Source organism: Tachysurus fulvidraco, chromosome 2, assembly GCF_022655615.1.
Source record: "Tachysurus fulvidraco isolate hzauxx_2018 chromosome 2, HZAU_PFXX_2.0, whole genome shotgun sequence".
In the NCBI taxonomy this organism is placed as follows: Eukaryota; Metazoa; Chordata; class Actinopteri; order Siluriformes; family Bagridae; genus Tachysurus; species Tachysurus fulvidraco.
In genome coordinates this window covers 24,025,826-24,053,156 of record NC_062519.1, presented here as the reverse complement: position 1 = coordinate 24,053,156, position 27,331 = coordinate 24,025,826, and the positions used below count along the sequence as shown (strand labels likewise).

At 40.7% G+C, this 27,331-nt stretch overlaps 1 protein-coding gene and 1 long non-coding RNA gene across 3 annotated transcripts in view; one reads left to right on the top strand and one right to left on the bottom strand.

The window, feature by feature from the left end:
* Positions 1-71: 71 nt before the first annotated feature.
* jupa (junction plakoglobin a) lies at positions 72-20,258 on the bottom strand. Of its 2 annotated transcripts, none has more exons than XM_027169599.2 (16): positions 20,106-20,258; positions 10,366-10,417; positions 9,763-9,927; positions 8,226-8,479; positions 7,691-7,929; positions 7,028-7,229; positions 5,861-6,005; positions 5,337-5,440; positions 4,608-4,946; positions 4,312-4,464; positions 4,051-4,170; positions 3,439-3,589; positions 2,558-2,679; positions 2,427-2,466; positions 2,190-2,296; positions 72-726 (listed from the first exon to the last, which is right to left on the bottom strand). In XM_027169599.2, exons 2-15 carry the CDS (start codon positions 10,379-10,381, stop codon positions 2,193-2,195), a joined length of 2,154 nt encoding a protein of 717 aa, XP_027025400.1. In that variant the 5' UTR covers positions 10,382-10,417; positions 20,106-20,258; the 3' UTR covers positions 72-726; positions 2,190-2,192. The 2 variants fall into 2 exon arrangements, with proteins under 2 accessions (XP_027025400.1, XP_027025401.1); XM_027169600.2 differs by lacking the exon at positions 20,106-20,258 and adding an exon at positions 10,518-10,538.
* A 3,083-nt stretch (positions 20,259-23,341) lies between these two features.
* Positions 23,342-27,331, top strand: part of LOC113657837 — a 10,104-nt gene continuing 6,114 nt past the window's right edge. The window contains exons 1-2 of the long non-coding RNA XR_003444250.2: positions 23,342-23,716; positions 26,087-26,226. This is a non-coding gene — a long non-coding RNA (uncharacterized LOC113657837). The remainder of the gene's footprint in view (positions 23,717-26,086; positions 26,227-27,331) is intronic.

The following is a 27,331-nucleotide window of genomic DNA, read 5'->3' as shown; positions in this document are numbered from 1 at the left end:
ACAATACTCTGAGAAAACATTATTATTTAAAATACAATCTTTTGTGGCTGCTGTGCAAGAAAAAGGCAGAATAAAATCTGAAATCGTTTTATTCAGGAAGTTTGCACTATAATGATTTTAGTAACCGATAAAAAGCAAGTTTACAAGTCACATGTCCATCATTATGGCACAAATGCTGGAGTTTAAAAGCTTGAGTTAATAGAACACTAAGATGTGCTAGAAACGCTCAGCTCTCTGGTGCGTTTAAACAAAGCTGTGCTGTGGGAAGAAAGGTTACATTTCTGTGCTTATCTTTCCCTTAAAACCCATAAAAGCCTCAGTGGATAAAGCTTGATCTGAATCGGGGTCGATCGATTTGCACCGTTCCGTTTCGGTGCTGCGGCTTTTTCTGATGTCGAACGTGTGCTTAAAAAAAAACATGATTATAAACGACGAAGCGACTCCATAAAATCTCTTTGGTAGATTAGATTACCATTCCTCTCATGTAATGAGTCTACAAACCCCCAGTAAGCCCTAAAATACATTTTCTACAAAAAGAAGGGAAAAATAAAGTAAGACAATGTGTGTGTTCAATGTGAGAGAAGGCAGTGTTGAGTAATATGCGATTCTACCCCTCACAGCACAGTGATCGTTGCATATCATACAGTAGTGTGTGCGCAGAGCCCGTTGTCCTCTTCACTTCTGAAGCGGCTCCTCTGTTAGTGCTCTTCTTGAAACATTAGTATTCTGTAAAAATAAAACAAAAATGACTAAAGGAGTGAAAAGGCACGTGTGCTAAATCCTCCAGTTCCTCCTCTTACACAACACCATTTCTTTTATCTTAATAGAACAAAGTTTTGGCGATTCGTCTTCGTTCCGTTCCTTTAAAAAGGTCATTCATAATTAAATGCACTCATTATTGCACTCAACTCTTATAGAATAGGAGCGTTTTCCCAACTGGATATTCAGGAGTACTAGGTTATTTGTGCAAATGTTCTTACAAAAATAAATGTTCACATTCAGTTTAATAATCCAGGCCCAGTTTGTATGGATATTGACGTCTGCGCTTAAAGGTGTGGTCTCGTTGTTTGAAAGCCAATGTTGACATTTGAAATCACCAAAACAAACACACCCCTAAAGCAAATGGGTCCCACCCCTGTATTGATAGCTCCGCCCACACATACACCAGACCAGTACTATGGCGGAACCTGTTGGGGCAGATTTTGTCAGAGGGTAGATTTTTATCAGTAAATGAACACAGTGAGTAATACTATGGTAATACAAACACGTGTTTGTAGTACTGTGTGTTGTACCGTTAAAGGTTTAGCTCCGTTTCACGCGGAAGACAGTCAGTCTGTCCAGCGCTGGAAAGCTGATCCTATATTAACATGTCCTACTTCTTGCCTTATCGTAAGTCTTTCTTTGCTTTCTTTCTTTGTTTTTATCGTCCATGTCAATGTTAAAACCGCTTTCTGCTAATGTCACACATGCGCACTGAACACTCTCTCAGCCCATATTGACAAGACACGCCCCTTTCTGCTCATTGGCTACACGTTAGTTTTGTTTTTGTTTCGTTTGGCGGCCCAACGTGGTTTTCTGAAGCATTTCTCAAACAACAGAGACCCCACCTTTAAAGATAGGGCTTCGTCACATAATTTCCGACGCTCTCGCTCTCACACCCCAACATGTTAAAACAATCTTATTATAATGAAAGAGGATCCAAACTCTGATGTCCTTTCCTTCCACCTGACCGTAAGCTCAGACTGCGTTAAACACAAACAGTAATAATGCAAGAGGATTTTTCCCCCCTGTAAATTAATTTACAAAAACACATCAAGAGTGAAAAAGTGCAAACAACAGTGAGAATGTCATTTCTTATAAAAAGCTAGAAACCACCAAGCATAGAAAACCTTTCCGAAAGTCTTGAATACGTCCCTAACTAAAACGGATTTGCAGCAAAGTATTAATAAGACATTTTTTTTACATGTCCAATTGCTTTTGGTCCCTGAAATAGGAGACTATCGTGCTGTGCTTCCTACAGATTGGATCCTCCACTTATAACGTAGCGTTATAACGTAAAGCCGAGCGCTTCCTGTCCCCAGCCTCGGCCCGGTTTACGAGAGAAACGTGATTAGTAAGCGGTGCTGAGCGAGTCTGTGCAGGAAGAATGTGTCAGACAGAATGAGATCTGTTGGAACTTGTGTAACAACCTGTTAGCAAGCATCAGTGTAGCCTCTGCCCATTGTGTCAAAGGAATGAGTGTAATCTTCAGGCATGTCAATATCATATCCATACCCAGTGCCAGCTAAGCCAATATCTGTAAAACACACAGTTTAGCGCATTTTCAGTTTAGCACATTAGTGCAGTCGCGTACGCTGATGCACAATCAAATTTAGAGCTAGTTGCGTTTAAATGTTATTAGAAGCTTGTTAAAATCTGCTCCATACCTTCAGGCATAAAGCTAGGGTCCATCATTGTATTTTGAGCCTGAAAAGACACACAACAAGAAAGTCAATCTTTCAGTAAGGTAAAAGGCTCCAGTGTGAGCTCTTACTAACGCATCAGGAGACACACTCACCGCTTCCCAGGCTGCCGGATCGTGTTTGAACAGAGTGTGAGTGAGCTCCACTGACATGCGCTTCCTGTACTCGGCGTTTTTGTCCTCGGAGATGCGGAAGAGCACGGCAGCCGAATACGTAGCTGATAGAGAGTGGAAATGAAATCATTTCGTTAGCGCCATTAACTCCCAAAGTAAACCGATACTGCGATCGTCATCGCGATCTTAAGCCTCTTAATTAAAAGCTGCGTATTATAAACACTATGGAAATCGATCTCGTTTCAGAGAGAAGACAACATGAAGTGTGAGGCAGCTGTTACCACCAGGTCAGTCCTTCAAAAGGGGTTTTTTTAGTCGTTAAAAAAAATATTAAATTCAGTATATGTCTGTGTACTTTATACAAAAAAAAGAGGATTAATTAATTAATTAATCAATCAATCAATTAATTAATTAAAAAAGAAGCAAATCATTGGAGGAATAATACCCTGATACTGAAGACAACGTCCATGCGTGTAAAATATCTCCAAAAACTACCACAGTAATAATTAATGTAATGAATTAAGTATCAATGTGGCTAATTAACACATTTTAATGAACTACACGTATTGTTAGGCTTTGATTTTGTGCCGCGTGCAGCATACGGGTCGGTGTGTAGTAGCTGCTAAACTAGAAACAGTTGCATACTAAAGTGATCTCAATCTCTATATATAAAAGGTCACTTTCTGACCAATCAGACTCAAGAATACAGGACCTGTTGAGAATCTCGATAATAGTAATATCGCAAACAGGACCCGGTTTGTGATAGTCAGGTTTTTTTATTCTAGCACAGAGAAAGAACTGTGATTATTTCAGGAAGAAAGAAATTTCCCTGCATACTGAAGCAATTTATTTCTCTTACATACCAATGCCCTCGTTGTTGGAGTGCAGCAGTTCCATGAGCGGGGAAGCGGCGCCCTCGCTATCAATTATGATGGCTGCGTTTTTATCCAGAGCCAGCTCACAGAGCACTCCTGCAGCCACCCGCTTAATGTTATCTCCTTGGGAGTAGAGCAACTGGAGAGGGGGCAGAGAGAGAGAGAGAGAGAGAGAGAGACAGACACAGAGACAGGGAGAGAGAGAGACAGACACAGAGAGAGACAGAGACAGAGAAAGAGAGTGAAAGAGAGAGAGTGAAAGAGTGAGCGAGACAGACAGAGAGAGAGAGAGAGAGAGAGAGAGAGAGATGTGATATGACAGAGAGAGAGAGGAGACAGCAGACGTAGAGAAGAGAGTAGAAAAGTAAGACGAAGGCAGACAGAGAGAGAGAGAGAGAGAGAGAGAGAGAGAGAGAGAGAGAGAGAGAGAGAGAGAAAGAGAGACAGAGAGAGAGTGAGAGACAGAGAGAGAGAAAGAGAGTGAGAGACAGATTGAGAGAGAGAGAGAGAGAGTGTGAGGTCACAGCCCTTACAGTATTCTGCTCACTACCCAGGTATTAATGGTGTATAGGCAGAAGGGAGGAAATGTCTGATGTTAACCTGCACAAACAGTGGGATGGTATTCAAATCGGTGATCGCGGCTCTATTAATAGGATCTCTGGCCAAGATATGCAGAGCTCCTGTGCAACCTTCCACAATCTCTTCCATTCTCACACCATCCTAAAAGTAAACAGGAAACGAGATGAGAAATAAGATCTGGAAACTCGAACCAACGTGTTGGTGAATAAATAAATAAATCATTAGGGGACACACGAGTCCTGTAACGTTACTCAGTACTTGTGTGTGAGAGTCATAGCCAACCTGGTAAGTTTGCTGGCTGGCTGAACCATGCTTCTGTGCATCCTGGTGAGCGGTTTTTAGCAGAGTGACCAGTTTGGCAATCACATCAGCGTCTCGGAGATATGGCTGATTGGCTGGGCACAGCGCCAGGTTACGGATAAGGCCGACCACAGCCTAAAAACAGAAGACGAAGGGGGTTCTGATTCAACGTTACGTTTATCATCATTGTGACCTAAACATTGTCTTGTAAATCCCTGCTTATATCTTAAGTAATTAGAAATTTCAGATTTTAAATTCTTCATCTAGTATTTTTTCACCTTAACAACAGGCCAGTAGTGGGGCTTGTTGAGCAGTTTGACGATGGGAGGGATGCCGTAGTGTATGCGCACGGCATTCTGTGCCAGCTCGGCGTCTTGGTGGCGGCTGGTGAGGTGGCGCAGGGCACAGGTAACGGGCTCCGCCACATCCTCCTTATCACCAGCACGCAGAAGCGCATGGATCAGAGCCTCCACGCCGTTGTTCTGGCTCACGAACGTCTTGTTACGAGCATTGTTGCACGTCAGATTCGACAGGGTGCCTGAGACGCAAGCCAGAATGTTCTTGTCTTCGTTGGCGAGGAGTTCGATCAAAATCTGCAGCAACCCTTCCAGGCCATCCTGCGGGCACAGGCAGACGGAGACCGGTTAAAGATAACAAGGTGTAGATTCTGCAGGTCATGAGGACATTTAGTTTACAAAAATCAGGAGAGAATTTCAAAATATCACTAACTAACCTTTACCTGCGTCACAGACGATGTACTTTGACACGGTTTGCTGTGCACTCTAGCATCCAGTGAGTTTTACTAACATGAATTATATGCCGTTTCCCAGTCGAGGGCAAACGTATGTAATGTAACACCCGCTAGACTTAGAAGAATTTTTTTTTTTACATTTCTAAGAGGTCTTGAACGCCACCCCGATCCCATTCTGTGTCAGCACCTGGTGGCCCCACCCCTCTTCCACTAAATGTGTTGAGTGCAGGAAGTGAAGAGCTTGATTTATACAGACCTGTTTAGTGGCAGCATCAGATAGGTTTCTCAGAGTCCACAGACAGTTTAGTGCCACTCGCTGACTAGAGCCAGTCACTTGTTTCCCCAGAGCATTCATTCCACCTGTGAGTGCGTGTGTGCGCGTGTAAGAAATGGCATAACAGGACAAGAGGAGATTAGAATTAAAGGGTAAAGTAGAGAGGAAAAAAAACAGCTACATGGTATTTAATTACCCATACCATCAACACCACTAGCAGGTTATTCATTCAAAAATTCAGTTCAAACTTTGTATTTCTTCCAACATCAAACCGTTTAGTTACAGTGACGAGTTAATGCCAGTATAAAGCAGCAGACAGATGCCATGTCAGCACCAAAAACAGACAAAAACTTCAATTTCTACTTTGTGGAAGTGCCAGACACTGGAAAAGTAACAAAGACTGGCTGAAAGAGAAAGAAAGATCCAGTGCTCTCCCTGGGACACGCGACTCCCCAGAGATGGATCGTCTTGCTAAAGGAGCAGCAGGTCTCTCGGCTTTCACTTACCAGCCTCTACGATGGCCGGCTTGTTGCTAGGACACACTGACAGCACTTTCATTACGCGGCTGGTGGTCCACAGCAACCTCTCATATGTGAATATAGAAATGATCCGCACCAGGCCCTCTGGGCCTCCGTTAGCCAGGATTATCAACTGCAACACAAACCACAACAAATACAGGGTTCAGACAGAAATTGGAGGGTTTTCCTACTTATATATACACATACTTATATATACATAAATACTTTGCATTGTGTGTTTATGCATTGTGGTTTATATGTACACACAGGACTCTCCAGGTTCCACCAATACCGTCCACGGGATCATTGTTCGTATGAAACATCTCCCATGGCCGGCACAGTCACCAGATCTGAAGATTATTAAGCTACTTTGGAGGGATTTGGAGGATGAGTCAGGAAACCCTGATGTGGGCGTGTCTATGGCTCGGACTTGTTTGACCAGCAGGTCCTACAAGTGCTAAATCAGATTGAGATCTGCAGAATTTGGAAGCCGATGGCATCGACACCTGCTCGTGCTCGGTTCTGATGCTTACGTGTTCATTGTAGTTTCAGCAGCGGACTCGTTTGCGCTCTACATACACATGACATTTCTCTCGTCACCAGCATGAACCTTTTTTTTTCAGCAATCTGTGTTACAGTAGCTTTTCTGTGGGATCAGACCACACAAGACAGCCTTCACTTGCCATGTACAATGAGCCTTAGGTATCCAGGACCCTGTCACAGTCTCAGCAGTTGTCCTGTTTAGTGGGTGTTAACCACTTAATACCAGGACTACCGGTGAACCAGTAATCCCGGATCCCCGATGCTCAGTGGGTACTAACCACTCGATACCAGGGAATACCCAAACAAGACCAGTTTTAGAGAATGACCTGACCCAGTGGTCTAGCCATCAAATGTTGGCATTTGTAAACTGTGTAAATCCTTCCTTTTTCAATCATAATGTCATTTTAATAACTGACTGTTCACTTGCTGCATAGTATATCCACTACATATCCAATATCCAACACGTGACAGCTGCCATTGATGCCAGCAAGATAATCAATGTTGTTCATGCCTGATTGGCTTATACCGTATATATAAGCTTTATTATTACAATCACAGAGCCTCATGGGAAAATGAATGAATTTAAACAAAATCCAAGGGAACTACACACACCTTGCTCTCCTGGTTGCCATAGGCGAGAAGTTGAAGGCAATCTGTAGTAACTGCCAGGAACTTGGGGTTGGTTTTCTTCAGCAGTGGCACCATCCTCTGCAGGCCGTCAGCCAGACGTACGGCCATCTTGGCCCCCTCTTGGTGCAGAAGCAGGTTGTGGAGTGTGGTGATGGCGTAGAACAGCACCGTCTCTAAGGGAGAACTGCAACACAACACATTACCTGGTTATTGATAATCCAAATAACATTGTGACATTGTCCATAAAGAGATCATCAATTCTAACTATTAGTCATGTTATTTAAATATGCACAATAATATTTTGGCTATTTACTGGATCAGTAGAAAGCTTGCTTGCTTGCTTGCTTGCTTGCTTATTTAATTAATTTATTTATTTATTTATTTATTTATTTATTTATTAGCTGTCCACCTAAAGAAATAGTTTATTAAAAACAACCATCAGTCTTGTTTTGACGTTATTTACACGTATAAAATAGATGATTGGGATTTCCGCCACATAAGATTATGGACCATCTGGCTATGCGCCCTGAAAACACGCTAGAGACATGACATGAATAAATAAACAAACAAACTATTTGGAATATTTAACAAAATGTATGGAGAAGATCTTGAGAATAATGCTCCTAATTTCTTCTGCTTTCTCACCTTAACATGCGCACCAGTGCAGGAATGCCCCCTGATTTGAAGATGGCCAGTAAGCCCTCGCGCTGATGTGACAGGTTGTGCAGGATGTTGGTGGTGGCTTGGGCTGTTTCCATATCGCTCGTGTTCTGCATGACTCTCACCACGGCCGCTACCATCTGCGGCGACCCCATCAGAGCACGCCGGGACGCCTCCTTTCGCGCCAGCTGGTTCACAATCAGTGCCGCCTTGCTCACCACCACCTGGATAAATGCACCAAGTCAGAGGTTAACAGTTTTCACAGCATGCAGCGTGAAACATGAACTAAATCATGCAGCATTTTAATGTTTATTTATTTAAAAAATAATAAACGACACTGTTCGGATCATTTCTTTAATTTCACATGGAGCAAAAGTAGATTTATAGATTTAAAAGCTTAGATTATTATTATTTTTTATCTCAGCATTAACATCTATTCACTATGATGATTCATCTATTCACCAATATCAAATGTAAAACAGAGTAACTACAGGTAACTGAAGAAAGCCTTCTTTGGTACCTGGTCATCATCGTTGAGGAGTTTGGTGAGTTCGGGTATGGCGCGGGTTGCCAGCTCGGCATCGTCCTGGTAGTTAATCAGGTGGATGATGGCTGCCTTGAGCATTTGCGAAGGCTCGGCCAGCTTCTGCACGTTGGTCTGCTGAGATGAATCTATCTGGGTGGACAAAACGGTCGTCCCCTCCACCATAGAATCAGGGAACATGGCTTGTCTCACACGCTGGGCTCGGGTCATGGTGTACTGTGATTCCAGGTCTGAATGAGAGAGTTGGTATGCGTGTGTATACATGGTAAAGACATTAGAAGGGGAAATGTGATGTGTTTACTTTGTACTGAGCTACTGATGAGTAAAACTGGGAACAAAAGCCTGAAAACAGGAACAATCTGGACTAACCGTGTTTGCATAAACGCAAATGTCATGGAAACTAGAGCAGGCTTAATTTTTAAAATCATATTATGGTCAAATCCAAATTTAGACAGGATGGGGATGACTAAGCTGGCAGTGCACCCACAGACGAAACAGACGAGAACAACGAGGCTGCTCCGCATTATGGAACACCTACTGTTCTTTATAGACAATTTCAATAATAAAAAAATCTCTGTGCAGTCCTCCAGGAAACCAAGCCGTTGTGACGCTCTACTTCCCTCACGGATGAAGGAAGCCAAAGTGTTCAGTGGAAGTAGTGGTAGCTTTTAACTAGAACAATAAGATCTTATGGTGATCAGATAACTGCTGGATTTTCCTAAATGATTAAAAGCTCACAGCAGAGACTCGTTTCTTTTCACCAATTTCTTTACATGAAAGATCTACGGTTGCACACTGGTCTGTTTTTGTAGTCACGGACTTTCACACCTTTAAACATGACTGAACAAAATGAACTCTGATTGGTGGCTTTATGCATCAGTTAAATGGCAGGTCCTCGGCCGGTCAAAGCTGCCATGGAGTCCAGACCTTCTGCTGTCGGTCTGAAGGTCTGGTTATGCGAGACTAATGACCATTTCTAGGCACAATTCAAAGTTGATTAGATAATATTTGTATGGTGGGTCCTTGTCTTGGTAGTGTGGGATGTGGTAGCCTAGAGATTAATACCCCAAATGAGCAAGCAAGGGGTGACGGTGGTAAGGAAAACCTATCTGCGGAGGAGGAGGAGGAGAAGAAGAAGAAATGAAACTGGAAATGAAACAGACTGAAAAAGGGAATCCGTGTCCTTCTGCATGACACCGGATAGTGTGATTATGAGTCATTACCACATTATAAGTCCCATAACTGTATACTATACAGTCGAGTGCTAAGTGTGGTGAAAAGCTTTGTGTATAATACAATTTACGGTAACACACACTACACAGAGAAAGACCCAGCACCCAGCTGATTGGTGGACAGGGTTTCACGATCAGTGTTAATTAACAGTTTCGGTTCACAAACTGCAAACTACAGTTAGAGCGAGAAAGAGACTTCAAACCGATCGTTGGACGCCTGCGACAAACAGTCGGGTATAAAATTAAGCTATTCGCGTATGTAATGCATTGGAGTCTCTTACCTGCAGGATTCTCAATAACTGTAGAGGTGTTGGTGTATTTCTTGCTGTACTGCGTCCCGTCATCATCCGTATGTACTGTGGTGGCCCCTGACTGGATGCCTGAATCTGCTGTATAATAGGTCTTCTGCCACTCTGTAACCTTCATCATACCATCATTTTCACCCACTACACACACACACACACACACACACACACACACTTAGCCAAATTCATCAACATATTTACTTTACAAACTTTACAATCCTACACGTGTGAATGAATTCTGTTCTCTTTAAATACCTCAGACATAATCAGGCTTTATGTCAATTAAGCTGAAATTGTTCAGAGGTTTCAACATGCCAGCTACTAGGATAACTGAACTACCGATTTGGTTTACCTGTACTGAAAAGTCCAGGTAAAAAAGCCCAGATTGTTTGTTTCTCACACAGAATAGGATCTAGATGCAAATCTTGGGCCAAAATAAATTCTGAATTATTTCTACAATTGTGTAATTAGTTGAGTGAAGAACCGAAGTAGCACTAGTATTTCCAGCAGCTAAAATTTAATGACGCCCGTAGATTGTTAGAACTATAAATAGAATTATTTCAAAATAAATAGACTTACTTTGCATTGCCATCATTGCTTCCTTGGCTCAAACCAAGCCAAATTTTAAAACCTGCAACAAACAAGAACAACATCAACGTTAGTCAAAAACATTCCAGACTTTTACTATGTTGACTTTTATTTTTTAAAAGAAAAACCTTCTGTCAACTTGCCTATGGAAAAGAACAATGAGAGAGACAATACTCTTTTTTTGACAAGTTAAGCTTGAGCATAGTTCATGAGAAGATTGTGTGTACAGACAGGAGCATGGCAAGTGTGGGCGTGTGTGTGTGTGTGTGTCGAGAGCAGGGAGAGGCACATTGTGTGAGAGGACTCTGACCTCGGTCTCCACCCACAAAGTCTGTGTGAGATCGAAACAAGCAGTAAAAAGCACAACAACTCACAGAACCGGCTTGACGTGATTCATCCTTCACACACCCAATGCTGCCCTGAGAATCTTACTACATTAAACCTTCTAATTTTCACCTTTCAGTCTCTAACTCATGAGTCAGTTATTCTATACGGATAGTCACTGATATTCTTTACGGATTCTTTTCCCCAGCCTCACGCGTCTACGAACTAAATACAAACAAAAACACTCAAAACGTGGAGATTCATGAGACCAAGGTACAGGCAAGGTGGATTTGTCGATCAGATAAAATCGCATTTCTTGCTGCAACATCTACACATCTGGGCATCTGAGTGCTCTGCTTTCACAGTCCTCCTCTAACTACTCATACGTATGTGCGCACTGACTGTATGATGACAAAGCTTGTGTGTGTGTGTGTGTGTGTGTATATATAAAATGTATATATAGATATACACACACAAATAATAATAAAAAAAAACCATATATATATACACACACACACACACACACACACACGCATACATACACACACTCCTAGATGAGCACTTACACACGCACACACACACGTGTGTGTGTTTCTGTGTACATCTATATATACACACACCTTTACCTATATTTCAGTAGCATGAGCCAGTTTGTACACAAGAAAACACAATCACACCAGTGCTTAACAGTAATCACAAACACAGGTTCACTCCTCATGTTACAGTAGGCAAGCATATTTCATCGATGTAAAAAAAAAATTATATATATATATATATATTTTTTTTTCATTTAATTAACTATGGTGTCAATGGTAATGGAGTTAAAGCCACTTGCATGGCGCACGGCTCCCAGTTACAGCCGCTCTGTATGGACTAATGGGTGTGTTCGATATTTCTACTTTTGTATTGATGAACTCTAATTGTTGTCTGTTCAAACATAAACCACACCAGATATCGCCACTCATTCTGGTGGAGGTCAAACAAACATAGGACAGCATCAGCCGAGTGCATGTCCAACATGAGCTAGGAAAACAGACATTTCAAGCTTTTGTATCCATCGTCTGCGAACTACACGTGAATGAAACACAAAGGAAATGCTGCTGCCTGCTAAATGACTGTGCGTCAGTCAGCTATTATTGTTGAATTAAAAAGAGTTCAACTTTACATGCATTAAAAAACATGTTTATTACGGTTTTATTGCCTGTTTCAATTCATAGATGATTTATAATCTAAAAGTACTCATAACACCAGCCAAAGAACACAAAGCTCAGAGATTGTGACGTTAATCTCTTGTGATCTAAATGGAGCATGTCTTTATAACAGGTCATATATCATATCATATCATGTCATAACACTCGGTGATCATGCTCTCCTGACAATAACTACAATATTTTTGAAGGTATCCATCTTTGATTCCAAAATCCTGCTCACAGCAGCATGGTATGGATCATAAAATGACAAAATAAAATGTTAAGCAGACTCCTCACACAAGCCTTCTGAAAAGCAATCCAGTGCTGGACTCCCACACAGAAACAAACAATCCTCTAAGCGGCAGGAATTTGACACTTGGCAACTCCTCAATGCAAAAGACATAAGTGGTGTGCGAGTAAGTGGAGACTTGTATGCTTGAATCTATCGCACATGAGAGAGAGAGAGAGAGAGAGATAATAACACGGTTGGATTGTAAAGATGGAAGTCGTGGCTTTCTGCGAAACATGACGTAAACACCAAAATCCCACTCAAGATCCACGGCTTCAATGTGGTGTATAACAATTTAAAAAAAATAAACACACACACACACACACAAAACACGTACACACACACACAAAACACGTACACACACACACAAAACACGTACACACACACACAAAACACGTACACACACACACTTGATTATGGAGTATTTCATTTTCTTTTTCTGACGATTCTGCGAAATTATAAACATTACCAAATGTGATGAAAATGCCCCAAAAAACCTCTTGTTCTTCCTGTTGAACTGTGAGCAGAGGATCATTAGCATATGACAATTTTCAAGCTATGTTACCCAATATGTGATTGTTTTGAGTCATACTTTTACACAGAAATGTTTATGATGAAAATGAACAAACACGTATGAGGAATCTGTCTGAAAGTTTCTTTACAATACTTAAGCATGCAGCCACGTAACTGCACTCCAATAGCCCTGCACCTGAGAGAAACTGAAAAGACTCTGTGTTTACCGTCGCGGGGTGGGGGTAGGAGTGAGAACGTGTACAAACACGTAACAGGTATTACTGGTGTCCCTCGTACATGAAGCAACACATGCTGTCTCAACCTTCCTGTAAAGAGGTGGAGAGGTGTGACTACTTTCCCAAGAACTCCTTACTCTGACTAAATAGACAAATTAGCCAAAGTAACACATTGTTCTATTGGACTTTCTTTTATTCGCTTTATCTGAATACAGGATGTTATTAGTGTGACTGTACTTAAGTACAGCCATTAAAATGTGCCTCTATACTGTATTTTTTAATAGGACTTGCACAAGCTAACGACAGCATGGCTTGCTAAAAAGAACGAAGCCCAAAAACAAGAATATATTTTAACCCGTGTGTCTATATTTTAAGCCCGTTTAAGTAAGATTTCAGTCTTTTAGTTGGCATTCTAGATAAACCGGGATTCTGTGACAAGTAACGGAGTCGGTCTGAATTGGCTGCCTGGAATTAACACCAACATTTAGACTTCCTGACTTAGTGTTAATGTTTTGGTGGGCAAAACCAACCTTAAAATTCACAACCGGTTTACGAACGGTTGATTAATGCGGATATTAAATGAGCTGTAATATACCAATTTTATCCCACAAAGCAAATACATATGGTCAAAAGTATGTGGACACATGACCATCGCATCTATATGCGTTTTCCCTCCAAGCTGTTGCCACAAGTTGGAAACATGTTGTGTTGTATGAAATAGAATTATAGCAGTTTTCCCTTCACTTTAACCAAGAGGCTCATTGAAAGGGTGTCGGAATGGGAACGTGTGATATCTGCTAGTGTGTTGCTTTCTTCCATTAATCCCACATACAGATAATGACGATTATTATGATGATGATGATGATGATGATGATGATGATGATGACAATGACCCAGAGCTTCAGGAAGCCACTGAACTCCTTTAGGATCTACTGGAACACTGACTGAACCCTAGACCTCGTCACTCTTACAACACCACTGTGTGATCTCACTAATTCTCCTTTAGCTGTATGAACACAAATCCCCATTACATCTAGCGGAAAGCCTTCACAGACGAGTAGAGACTGGCGAAATCTGTCCAGAACCGGAACGGTGTTCATTGCTCAGGTGTCCACATACTTATGGCCATATCGTTTAAATAAAAGGCAACAACTCGCACAGAACTGGAAAAACAACCGCATTATGTCTAAACGGTGAAAGTGAGCAATCTTACTCTCTCTCTCTCTCTTTTTTTCCCCCTTTGCTTAACTAAATAAGACAGTCTGACTTGTGCCGATTATATAATTATAATTAGTGACTCTCTATATACGGAACTTTCCATATCTTCATGAGCTCCATTTTTCTTGTTCAACGTGATGCGATTTTGGAATAAATCAGTTCCTATCCAGCTGGAGAAATAAGGCCTGTTTTGTCTTAAGGATACTGATTTCCCTGTGTGACCCTCCCACTCTGTCAGACTAGTAGCTCACAGCCATTGTATCTTCAACGATAATCATTTCACAACAGTAAACAATTTCGGTTTAAAGCAAACAAAACCACAGAGTTTTGGATTGCGATAAGCGTTACTTGACTGTACAAGTTTTCCGATTACAGCTACGCACGCCAAATCTTCTATTTTCTGAGGCAGGCCTGGCAGCAGACTGTGCTAAATACGCTCGGCTTTACAGTACCATGTCGAGATATGACTCAAGCAGATAAGACGCATGACACATGACCCTCGTTGCGGACTTTGGACTACGGTATGTGCGGGAGTTAATGAATCATTTTGACTCTTTGACAGAGTCGTGTGTTGTGTTGGGTTTTTTCCCCCCATTCAGACCTCAAGCCCCCAGGGCATTGTTGTGGATTAGCCATACACAAAGATTGAGATCAGGTCACAACGTAACATGGTGCAGTCATACCAGGCCCTGGCCAAGCCCTCTCATCCTGGTGTGACATTCCTCACACTGAGCATTCTCTCACATGCTCTCCCCTTTCCACTCTACTTGTCCGTCATTGCGCTGACTGTCTCTCTCGTTATCGGTTGTAAAAATCTCTCTCTCTTTCTCTCTCAGTCTCGCACACTCTCAGCCACACCCGAAGATGGTTGACAGAGCTATGATTTTAATAAACACTTGTTGTTTCGGTGACGCTCCTCCTTTGCCCAAGGGTTGACGAGAGCCATCAGATTTAGGTGTGGCTTGGGTGTGTACGTTTGATGGCCCGGTGTGAAGTTTGAGCCAATTGTTAGCATTTTCAAAACAATTTCAGGTGCAAAATGAGCTGTAGTTCTTGCCTTCGTCTCCCACAAATGGCTTGGTGCTATTTGAAAAATAAATATTATACAAAATGTGGACTCATTTTGATTACTTGTGTTTGTTTGGACACAGAAAATCTTTCTTCTGTTATATACTGGGAGCTTAACTGCATAAGCACACACACACACACACACACACACACACACACACACACACACACACACACACACACACACACACACACACACAGGTGGAGATAATGGCTCTGGAAACAGACAGAGCAACCAGCTGAGTCCATACTGTTGAGAGCCTGTGGACAGGAAGAGCTCCCCAGACACAAGATAGTTTCCGCTGAAAACGGAGCGATATGCGAGTGAGCAGGTGGCCGGCACTAGACTGGTGAACTTAACCTCAGGCAAAACATTTAGGTTTTTGCAATGCATCTCCCTCGGCCAGCTCATTCCGTTCCACCGGTATTACAGCAGCCTAGAAAAAAGTGGTGCTCTGCTCTCATTTAAATACCTCTAATAAAAACCTTCTCAGGGACGTATTGAAAGGATGTCCCACTGGGAACGTGTGATATCTGCTATAGTGTAGCTTTCTTCCATTAATCCCGCATACAGATGATGATGATGATGATGATGATGAAGCTCTCCTTCCTTTAACGCAACTTTCGGTACACAAATAAAAAACCTGTCTCATATGTTTTGATAAATACACGATGCTTTTCTTCCGAGTTCTGAAACAAAGCCAATACAAATCACATGAAACAAGCTCATTATATTGGCTTGACATTTTCCCCCAGAGGGAAGTGACATAAATCATGAAGCTTTAGAAAGCAGTCAGAAAGGCAACGCAGTCTGGTGGCAAGCGATTCTCCTTAGGAATGCCAGAAGTATCTATCATTAACGTCCTACACTGACACACGCTTTCTGCGTGCTTCGACAAGCCGCGTCATTCTTTCCTATATGGGACAATTATGTGAATTATTTGAAGGCAAAAAAAAAAAATCAGACCATCAGAACCATTAAAAAAAAAAAAAAAAAAAAAAAAAGAGACACAAAAACAAGGCAGCGGATCTGTATAGGCATGTAGCGGTTCGCACCAGTCGGATTACATAAAAAAAACATACGCTAGCATAAAAAACATGTTTTTCCTGCATTCTTGGGGAGAGAGAGAGAGAGAGAGAGAGAGAGAGAGAGAGAGAGAGAGAGAGAGAGAGAGAGAGAGAAAAGAAAGAAAGAAGCAGGGTGAAAGGGCAAGAAGAGTGCCTTGACCAACAGCAGAGTGAATCAGAGCCTGTTCTGGATGATGGATTCACTTCACAGAAGCATGAAAAGAGAGAGATGTGAGAACGAGGCCAAGTTCAGTTTACCGAGACCAGGCCTGGGCTCTGATCTACTGTGCAGATTATATCCTTCACCCCCTACAGAGTACTGGAACAGGAAAACAACAGGATGCCTAATTCTATTCTAATTCTTGCAGACTTCTATGGATGTCAACCAAAAAAAAAGGGTCTTCTGAGAGAATTACATGGTATAAGAAATGAAAATTTGAGCAGGATGCTGTTGATCTTTATTTACTACTACATCTCTCTACATACTGCTTGAAGCCAAAATGTCATTTCAAATGGCACAGTAAAAGGTTCTCAGTCTTTTATTAGCCAGCTATTCTGGCATATTCGGGCTAGGTATGCATCACAGGTGAGGCAAAGTGACAGCTGGTGAATATTTCATTGGCTTGAGGGGCACAGCGGAAAACCGAGCTGCTGAGACAATAAGAAAATGTGTTTCAAACGTGTGGGTTTTTTTTGTTCAAAAAAAAAAAAAGGGACTATAAAGCAGATTAGGAATAAAGGATACACGTGATGTAATGACGTAGGCTTCGACTTGGGGTGTTTAAGGTTTTTCACTCAAATTCCCAGAAAAGAAAAACAATCCAGAGATACACCATCCAGGATGTGATCAAGTTGGAGTCCCATCTGTGCTCTTTCTGTCCAGTCCCTGAGGATTTCATTGACTTTGTTCTCATTAGGGAGGAAGCATGGCCTGTCGGATGTGTGTATTGATGTGCAGTAGACATGAGTGCTTAGCTTAGCACTGTGCTCTGGGTACATGGACATGTTCATCAACACTGCAAGGGTAAAAACCTGTCAGCCCTCTCGCTCGATCTGTTCGTGTCACTCCATTAAGATGTCTCTGATTTAAATTTTAGAGTTAAGGTTTCCAAAGAGAAGCAAATCCATCTAGATGTGTCTTAGGAATGCTGGGATAAAAGATAGATAGCTTTCTTTCGAATGCTTAATCGCTGACGTGACAAGTCTCCGGCATGCGAACGTTCACAGAATAGCATTATTTGTTTCCCCACCCATGTCTGCTTCCTGGATGACACCCGCATAACCGCTTTTCCATCACCGGCTCTAAACGAGACGCAACGTACGGAAGGCGCGATTGTTTGGACAGCGCTTGCTTTGTGAGACGTCTCGCTTTATCAGTTTCTTCAAAGTGGAAAGAGATCATGGGATTCAAATCAGAATAATTCTTGATGGAGACTAAATTTTACCATAATTAAATTCATTCATTCATATTTTTGTTTTAGGGTAGCCTTTTCTTGACTACTTTATGTGTGTGTGTATTTAGATGTATGCATTACTTGTTTTACTTTATGTGTGTTGTATTCTTATTTGCTTTTTATGTAAAGTGCCTTGAGAAGCTACTTTAAAAGGTGCTATATAAAAAAAAAATTATTATTATTATTATTATGCAACATTTCTATAAAATTTAAAAAAATTAAAAAATTAAATTAAAAAAATAGTTTAGGCAGCTGATCTTTCTAAAATAAATACATTTATTTACATTTACATTTAGTTAATTAATTATAGAATGGAATATTCATAAATACACACAAATAAATCAAAATTCCAAATATTTTTAATTACAGGATGTGCATAGTATTTAAGTTGATTAATTTAATAGATTCTTACTATTACCATCAGTCAAAAGGCATTCAGTTCAATTCCTACATACAATACGCAAAAATATCTGAGGTCACAGTAAATACAAAGCCAGATAGTGATCTAAACAAATAATACAAATCTGTAATCCCTGTTCTCTGGATGTACCAACAGTATTACTCTTTCTTTCCGAATGTAGGGCAGGATCGGGGATTTAACTTGGCTCGGGGTCTTAAGAGGCAATTCCGTATCTGTGGGCCCTGATACAGTAAATCTCAGCTTAAAATGTACGGCTCGACAGCATGTGTGTCCTGACTGCACTGCTAAACACCGCAACACAAAAGCCAAGACCCCCAGTGCCTGCCCACCCACACACACACCTCTTTTACCCCATTTATGGTGTTTTAGTGTACGAGAATAATTTAACTGAGAGCCGGAATTTTTGTGGCAAATTATACCCTCTCGGGAAAAAACAAGCAGGGTGGATGTTAAGGAGAATGACTGCCTCTGAGGGGTATTAATAAAAACACTTCACCAGCCATTAAGCTAAATGGAAAGCGTACTGGATGTGAATACAACGTCGACATTACCTCGTGAGAAGTTAATGGGTGTTACTGGTGAACGATGACAGGTGTTTGGTCTGGCACTATTAATTATTGTATGAATCAAAGAAAAAGATGCTCCACCCTGGTGCTTTCACAACACAACACAACACACACACACACACACACACTTATTACCCTGCCAATGATATAATTAGTGAATGCTTACACCATAATGTGAACCTTAAAATCCTAATGAATAAAAAAAAATATTTTTATGGTTAAAGAAAAAAAATAGCTTTTATTCAAGTTATAAACAAACTAACTGTCCTGTCACACAAAAAACAGCAAGGTTCAAAGCTGAGAATAAATTGTCGGAAGTGACGTTTAGTTTACTTTAATTCCTTGTAGGTTAATGGCAACCTTTCACATGCGTAGTAACCCCCACAATGCAATGCGCACCCTTCCCTACTAAAGGTGGTTCCCAAGGTGTGGTTTCAGAGCCTTAACCTTACGTCTAATGAAGTGGAGGGAAAAAAACCCAGCTCGTTTTCTATCCAGTGAGCGAAATGAGTTGACATGACTCGATTCGGTGAGTCGATTCTCTGTGAAATAAATAAAGTCGCACTTCCCTGGACCTCTAGATCATCAACATGCCACAGGTCTCAAGTTAGAACATAAAACAGGATCCTACCTTCCCACATAAAGGCTGACATTTAGACTAGACAATGTGTTATTGTTGTGCGTTAGTTACTCATCAAAAACACAATAACAGTAGCTTCAAACAACAGAGAGGCCGGGAGCATAGAAACATGACTTATTATAATATTATCAGGTTAATAAGTGTGTGTTTGTGTAAGTGTGCGAGAGAGAGAGAGAGAGAGAGAGAGAGAGAGAGAGAGAGAGAGAGAGAAATAGTGTGTGTGTGTTTGAGAGAGAGAGAGAGAGAGAGAGAGAGAGAGAGAGAGAGAGAGAGAGAAATAGTGTGCGAGTGTGTGTGTGTGAGAGAGAAATAGTGTGTGTGTGTGTGTGAGAGAGAGAGAGAGAGAAATTGTGTGTGTGTGTGAGAGAGAGAAATAGTGTGAGTGAGTGTGTGTGTGAGAGAGAGAGAAATGTGTGTGTGTGTGTGTGTGTGTGTGTGTGTGTGTGTGTGTGTGTGTGTGTGTGTTAAACCGCTGGGAAAAAAAAAAAAAAGAGTTGCCAATAAAAGGCATTAAAACGAGACCCGACAGACGAATTGGAGCGAAAATCAGCCTCAGGTGTGTAAACGCTCCACAGTTAGCGTTTATGAGGACAACAATTCACACTGCGTATAAAACTAGAATATAAACACGGACTATTAAAGATGGTTCTGTTTAAACTCCAACGCTGACATACAGATAAATAATATCATTATACACGGACACAGATACAAAACATTCGTCCACACTTTAGTGATTTATCTTACCTTTCTGTAGACGTCTCCAAAAACAACGACTCGGACTCGAAACTTCCGCCTTTAGACCAGTTTGTATCCAGCTCTTTTCCTCTATTCCGAGCACACACCAAAAGATACAGGCAGGGCTCCAGACGAAGCTCCGCCCCGAGACGAAGCTCCGCCCCCCGAGAGTGAAAGCGGTCGTGCCACACCCAACACACACACACACACACACACACACACACACACACACACACACACACACACACACACACACACACACACACACACACACACACACACACATTCTCTCTCTCTCACACACAAACACACACACTTTCTCTCTCCCTCTCTCTCTCCCTCTCTCTCTCTCACACACACACACACACACACACACTCTCTCTCTCTCTCTCACTCACACACACACACACACACAACACAAACCACACTCTCTCTCAGACACACCCACACACTTTGAATACAGCGCATGAAAAATAATTCATGTATTTGCATATAATTGAGTATTTCTTTAAACCCATCAACTGGATCACATTTCACTTGCTTAATCGGCTAAAGATAAACTGGTTTATTTGGTATGTAAGGACATGTCACTACTAGTAGCCACACCTGTAATGGCGTCATACTTATCAGTCTCACATTTATGAGTCACAGGTAAGATCGACATAGCGGTAATGTCTGCTACCATTACAACAGAAACAATATTTTGATTCAGTTACTACCTTCTAGTTTCACCTGCGCTGTAGCTACATTTGATGGAGGGATTTTATCAGGTATACCTACGGTGGATAAAAAGTTTACACATCCCTATTTAAAAAAAAATCATGCCATGACTCACTCTCTATGCTTTTAATGTCATGTAACAGCAAAATTGCTAAATGGTTGTGCACTCCCTTCCTTAATACTTTGAGCAATTAAACTTTAATGCTGGGGGGCACGGTGGCTTAGTGGATAGCACGTTCGCCTCACACCTCCAGGGTTGGGGGTTCGATTCCTGCCTCCGCCTTGTGTGTGCGGAGTTTGCATATTCTTCCTGTGCCTCGGGGGTTTCCTCCGGGTACTCTGGTTTCCCCTCCCGGTCCAAAGACATGCGTGGTAGGTTGATTGACATCTCTGAAAAAATTGTCCGTAGTGTGTGAGAGTGTGTGTGTGCCCTGCGATGGGTTGGCACTCCGTCTAGGGTGTATCCTGCCTTGATGCCCGATGACGCCTGAGATAGACACAGGCTCCCTGTGACCCGAGTAGTTCGGATAAGCGGTAGAAAGTGAGTGAGAGTGTGATTGTGTGAGTAAATGAGAGTGTGTGTGTGCCCTGCGATGGGTTGGCACTCCTTCCAGGGTGTATCCTGCCTTGATGCCCGATGACACCTGAGATAGGCACAGGCTCCCTGTGACCCAAGGTAGTTCGGATAAGCGGTAGAAAATGAATGAGTGAGAGAGAACTTTAACGCTTGAGCACAAAACAATAATTGGTGATTTTAGTTAAATGTTTACCAGTTTAATGCACATTGATCTGGAAATTGTATCTCACTCTTCTTCACAAAAATGTTCCAGTTAAACCAAAATGTAATGGATTTATTTTATTCCACAGATTCTCGATAGGATTTAGATCTGCTCCTTGGCTGGACCATCCAACTGTTAATGTTTTTCCTCTGAAGGCATTCTTTAACTTTGTGACTTTGTGCTTTGGGTATTTTATAGACTGAAGGTTTTTCGGTCAATAGATTGTATTCACATCTATCCAATGATTCTCTCTATCATAACCATTGCCTCAATCACAGCTATAATGAGAAGCAGTCCGAAGCATGATGGATCCACCACCATGCGTCATGGCTATGGTATTCTTGTGGTATTATGTTCTTCCTAGATGGTATCTGAAACCTTGGATTTCCACATAAGCTTCCTCATGATATACACACCAAGAAACTTTAGGCACTTGTCCCTGAGTTTTTTAGGACAAAAGAGTTAATGACGTCTGAGGGTTTTTTCAGTACACAAGCCCCATTAATGTGTATTGTCAGATCCGAAGTCTAAAATGTTGAAGGGTTCATTTCTGCTTATGTAGTATAGTGGCACTCAATTCTTAAATAAAGATGTATGTTAGCATTGAATGCACACTCACACCTGTAAAAGTGACACATTGTGAGATATGCAGCTAGTAATATACATGTTGTGTTAGTCAAAATCTTTGAATAATGTTGAGCTAAAGATTATAAGGGCCATGTTAGGCTTCCAGGGTTGTCTAAAGGAGCCAAAATAACACACCGTGTGCTGCAGCTGGGTCTTTTTCAGCATCTGTCAGGCTACTTTTAGCTTCACGGACACTTCACTGCCTGACATTCTGCTCAACAGGAAACAGTGTACAGAACCCCAATTGTTCTCTAAATTGGACTTTGTTTATTCTACTTAATGATATTGACAGAGGAATTTGGACACACATTCATGTAATAAATTTAACATCATTCTTAAAAAAAAAAAGTAACAAAATATATTAATGATATTAAGCAGATATTAATGTTCAAATTTTTTATTTGGAAAAATGTAAAAAAAAAATGCAGGTATATTCTGAAATAAAATCCTTGGTTAGTAATTCCACAACTAGTAACTCAACTATACAAAATACCTAGCTAATTTATCATTTACCAACAACAACTAAACAGTTACTTAGTTAGACTGAGTTATTGTAAAGAAAAATACTATGAAATCAATACTATATAATATACTACCAAGTATATTTTTGATTTGGGTCCATTTGTCCCCTTAGTAAAGAGTCACTATAAAATTTTCCAAATCTATTCAATCCTTGGATATTCTTCCTGATCATCTTTATTCTTGGATGAAACTTTTTCATACTGATGTTAGTGCTTTTCTTTGTTAATGTTGAAGTTTAAAGGCTTTGATTTGATTTGATGCGTAAGAAAATGATACAGATTATATGCTACGGCCTTAGCACTTAACAGATGTTAATGTCAACTGAACGCTTTTTGGTCTGACACGTTACACATCACACTCCATCACCATCATCATCGTCACATCACTGAAGTAAATAAATTTTGATTTTTGTGAAAGAATGTTGTGTTCATCACTCAAATACAGAAGATTTCAGAGGATTGTACAATCCATGCCAAAGGTCTACTGAAGCTGTCCTGGTGGCTCCTTTATGTTGGCTTTGTCCTTATATATATTTATCCATGTATATGTATAAAAATATGTCCAACTTGTATAGCTGCCTGTCAATAGAAAGGTATTCCCTATTTACAGCTTTCACTGAGAAATTATTCTCACTTTATTTGAAAACAGTTATTGTTTTTGTTCCAGAGGTGAAGAATTGAGTAGAAATGAACATACAGATCAGGATGTGTGTCATGTCTCAGTGACAGGACGCCCTCTGTTGGTCACATGGCTCATAGTTGTAAGTTCCCCCAGGCTCAAAACCAGCACACTACCGCACTAAATAGTATTCTTTGACTAGTACACCACCTCTGGTTGGACACACTACTTAGTAAGGAAGTATACGAGGAAGAAGGCAAATCATTTGACAGCCTCAGGCTCTGTGAAAAAAAAGTTTCCCCAGGCGAAACGTTGTAGACAGAAGCGGAAGCGTTTTGTGACGTCACGAAAAAAGTAAGTGTTTACTATTTTAAAACATACTTTAAACGAAGTAACATGATTCCAGTGTTATGTCTTCTGTTGTCGGGCTTGGCTTAGAAGGGTGGGACATTGTCTCAAATGATCACATCCCAATGGGCAAAAAACAACTTCGTGTGTGTTTAGAACAGTATCAAAAAATAGTTTCCCTTTTGGTCAGTTGGAGTCATGGGCTTATTTATTGTTGTAGTTGTTTAGCTTTAATATAATAAATCAGTCAATAGCTGAAATGAAATATTTTATATACATTCATAGAAAAAGTAGTAAACTGTATCCTTGTCTTGTACCAGTGTGATGTAACATCAAGGTTTTGGACCTAAAATAAATTATTTAATAGTGGCCAGTGGGCAAATCACACACACACACACACACACACACACACACACACACACACACACACACACACACACAAAACCACCAAATGGCTAATTTTAACAGATATAAATTAATATTCTGAGTAGGAGTTTATATGTTTTTGTTAAAGTTTTGTTTTCCAAAAACAGAGAGAGAGAGAGAGAATTAATTATATGTATTAGTAATAAAATTATATTAGATAGATAGATAGATAGATAGATACTTTATTGTTCCTGGAGGAAATTCAAGATGCTGGTAATTATTGGAATTAACACTACTACTACTACTACTTCTACTACTACTACTACTACTACTATTAATAATAATAATAATAATAATTTGTATATTTTTGGATTTTTGTGAAGATTAAACCTATTTCACTGCACATGCCTGCTGCCTGACTGATATTGCTGTTGACCATCTTTTATGTTGGTGTTAATATCACTTTTTGGCTCATCTCTGTCAGAGCTGGATTTAATCAGTGATAAGGTGAAGAACTTGACAATCTTGCAGAGTCTCATTCTGTGCAAGAGCCACTGCTCCTCTGCATCGAGAGCAGCCAGTTAAGGTACTTTGTTGTCTCCAGGTAGAGCTGTATAAGACACATCCCGCTAAACAGAGACTCCTGGGCCTATAGGGCTCTCTCCAATGAAGAGAAAGATCTGACAGCTTACAAACATTTGGAGGGGCTGGATGCCTTTTCTATCACCAGCCTGTTCCCATCACATCCCCTGCTAGAAAAAGCAGAAGAAAAATTTCTGAATGAATTTACTAACAAAAACAATCAGCTATCTGATCCATTCTGTTTATTATTAGCTTCACCGCAGCCGATTTCCCCCTCAGAAAGGTTCCTTTTTTTTTACACTTTGTGTGTTTTTATTGACATTAAAACTTAACTCCTTATACCAGAGGCTAATAAATGTAATTGTTCAGCATTGAATTTCTTTATCTTGTCACACTTCATAGTGGTGCTTAATGGTTTTTATGAAAGTAGACACTTAGTACATCAAGAACTTGTAGTTTTTTTCAAGTATTTCTGTCTTACCAAGCTGACCACGGGCAAAATATTCATAGAAAATAATTTTTTTCCTTCACACAAACGTTTATATCTTCAAATTAAAGGCGATTTCTGCTGTTTGAGATGTTTCAATTGCTTGTTCTTAGTGCCTGAACGTAAGCTTTTATCTTCAAGTACTAATATTCAATGTAAGTTTATCCCAACAGAGGTAAAAACATCTCACAGGCAAAGCCAACAGTTCAGATCATGTAAAAAAAAAACCCAGTTCACAGCATCCTGCTTTTCAAATATTATTAGAAAGCTCCGAATGGTTGCTGAATATAAGTGGATGAATGAAATTTGTGCTTCCTGTATTGTGATTTAGCTTTATTATTTTAATATGATTTGCTCTGTGGCTTGTCTTTGCACGTATAAATTGAGCCTCTGCTCACCAATGCAAAACACAGTCTCCTGTCTTTTGCATACGTCCCTTAAGGGACGAAGGAATAAAGACTGGAATGAGTCGATGTGTAATTTGGTTGATTAGTCAAGATTGTCGAAGAGCACCGAAGATAACTAAATCACACTTGCCCCACAGACTTAGAGCTAACAATCTGATAGGATTAAGGATATACAATATTGCTGATTATTTGGTTCCTAAAAGTGGGTCTGAATTAAGGTTGGGAGTGATTTAGGAGTGGAGGAAATCCGAGGCAGCAGCTGCGCTTGCTGACTCACACTCCCGTCCCCCATCTATGTCCATCACCGATAGCTTCAGTTTTCAGGTTTATTCATATCCATCCGCCTTGCCCTCTCTCGGCTTTGCTATTCCATTCTCTGCTCGTTTCTCTCCACCTCTTATACATATTATTCCCTCCCCCCACTTTGTATTCGCCGCCCATTTTTCCCAGCTGCTGTCATCTCTTTCTGTTTCTCCTCCCCTCCTCCTATCCTCCTCCTCCTTCTCCTCCCCTCCACTCTCTTTCACTAAACAGGAGGTTCTTTCACTAAAAGGAACATGAGTTACAGAATGTAGCCCAGCAAAATTGCCAAGGACACCGGACGTGAAGATTTCAGACGTGACTTCCAGGCTCTGCTGTAGCCTTTTAGAGCAGGGATCGGCTCAGCAGCTTCAGTAAGTAAACCCTGAACGGATTCACATGTAGTCTAATACACCAACGAGATGTGTGTGGCACTCCTGCTGCAGTTTGATCATTAGTTGACTGATAAAGCAAAGATCTGCTATATTACTGAACAATGACTTCCTACAGGTGATGTGGGTTCCTTTTTACCCAGTTTTTCTTGTGTCATCAGGACAGGTGGTGCATTCATGAACTCCTACAGTAAGTTAAACATTAAAAGCAACGTGACACAAATTGATCTCATTGAAGTGGTGAAAAATAAAGGCTGACTTCATGACACGGGGTCAGTCATCTTGTTCTGTGAATATAATATCGAAAGAAGTGAGTGTTATGTGCTATAAGTGTTGAATAGATTGTTCTGGTTCATACGTTCATCAGTTCCTCTGCCTGTTTACAGTGGGGTCCAGACTCAGGTAGGAATATATGTTGAAAAATGCTAAATCAGCATTCATACTGTCTGGCTTTGGCTTCTGGAGTGCAGAAATAATAGCAACTCGGAAACCCTTCCGAGCAAACGCTACCTCTGGATAGCAGCTGTGTTCATCTTTCTTATTTTATAGCATTTTATAAAACATCCCCAGGAATTTAGAGATATAAATGACTTGCTATGAAGATATTATATGCAGCTTTTGTGTTTTTTGTCTTGTTTTTCTTTTACATTTCTGACAGTATATCCACTGTGTGATGAATTACACTTGTAGTTTATGCTAATATAATGATTTATTATGAATTATCATGCTTTCTATTCATCATCTGAAGATGAGCGGCTAAAGGGATTCGAAGGCAAAATCAGTCAGTTTTTTCTTCCAGAAAACATTCTTTATTTTTGTATTTTTCCCCCCTAAAAATGTGTGATGCAGTTTCTAATTTTGCTGAAAATCTCTGGGAATTGGTGAAATTGTAAGCACAGGATTCTTCTTTTAAACTCTTACCAGTGAAAGCGCTTCTATAAATACTTTCTATGACAACTGTACTCATGTTCGATACACGTTAGAGGGATTCGAAGAGGGCTTTGGCTGAATGCGAGCTGTGATGACATCATGTGACATAATTGATGAATGAACAGTGTGTGACGGGATGTTTAAATCTTTCAATATG

Excerpts from the sequence above, each read along its gene's own strand:
- jupa (XM_027169599.2), bottom strand. Across the intron at positions 7,930-8,225 it reads TCCTCAACGATGATGACCAG|GTGGTGGTGAGCAAGGCGGC; the intron begins GTACCAAAGAAG and ends GCATTTATCCAG. Across the intron at positions 2,680-3,438 it reads CTCCAACAACGAGGGCATTG|CTACGTATTCGGCTGCCGTG; the intron begins GTATGTAAGAGA and ends ACTCTCTATCAG.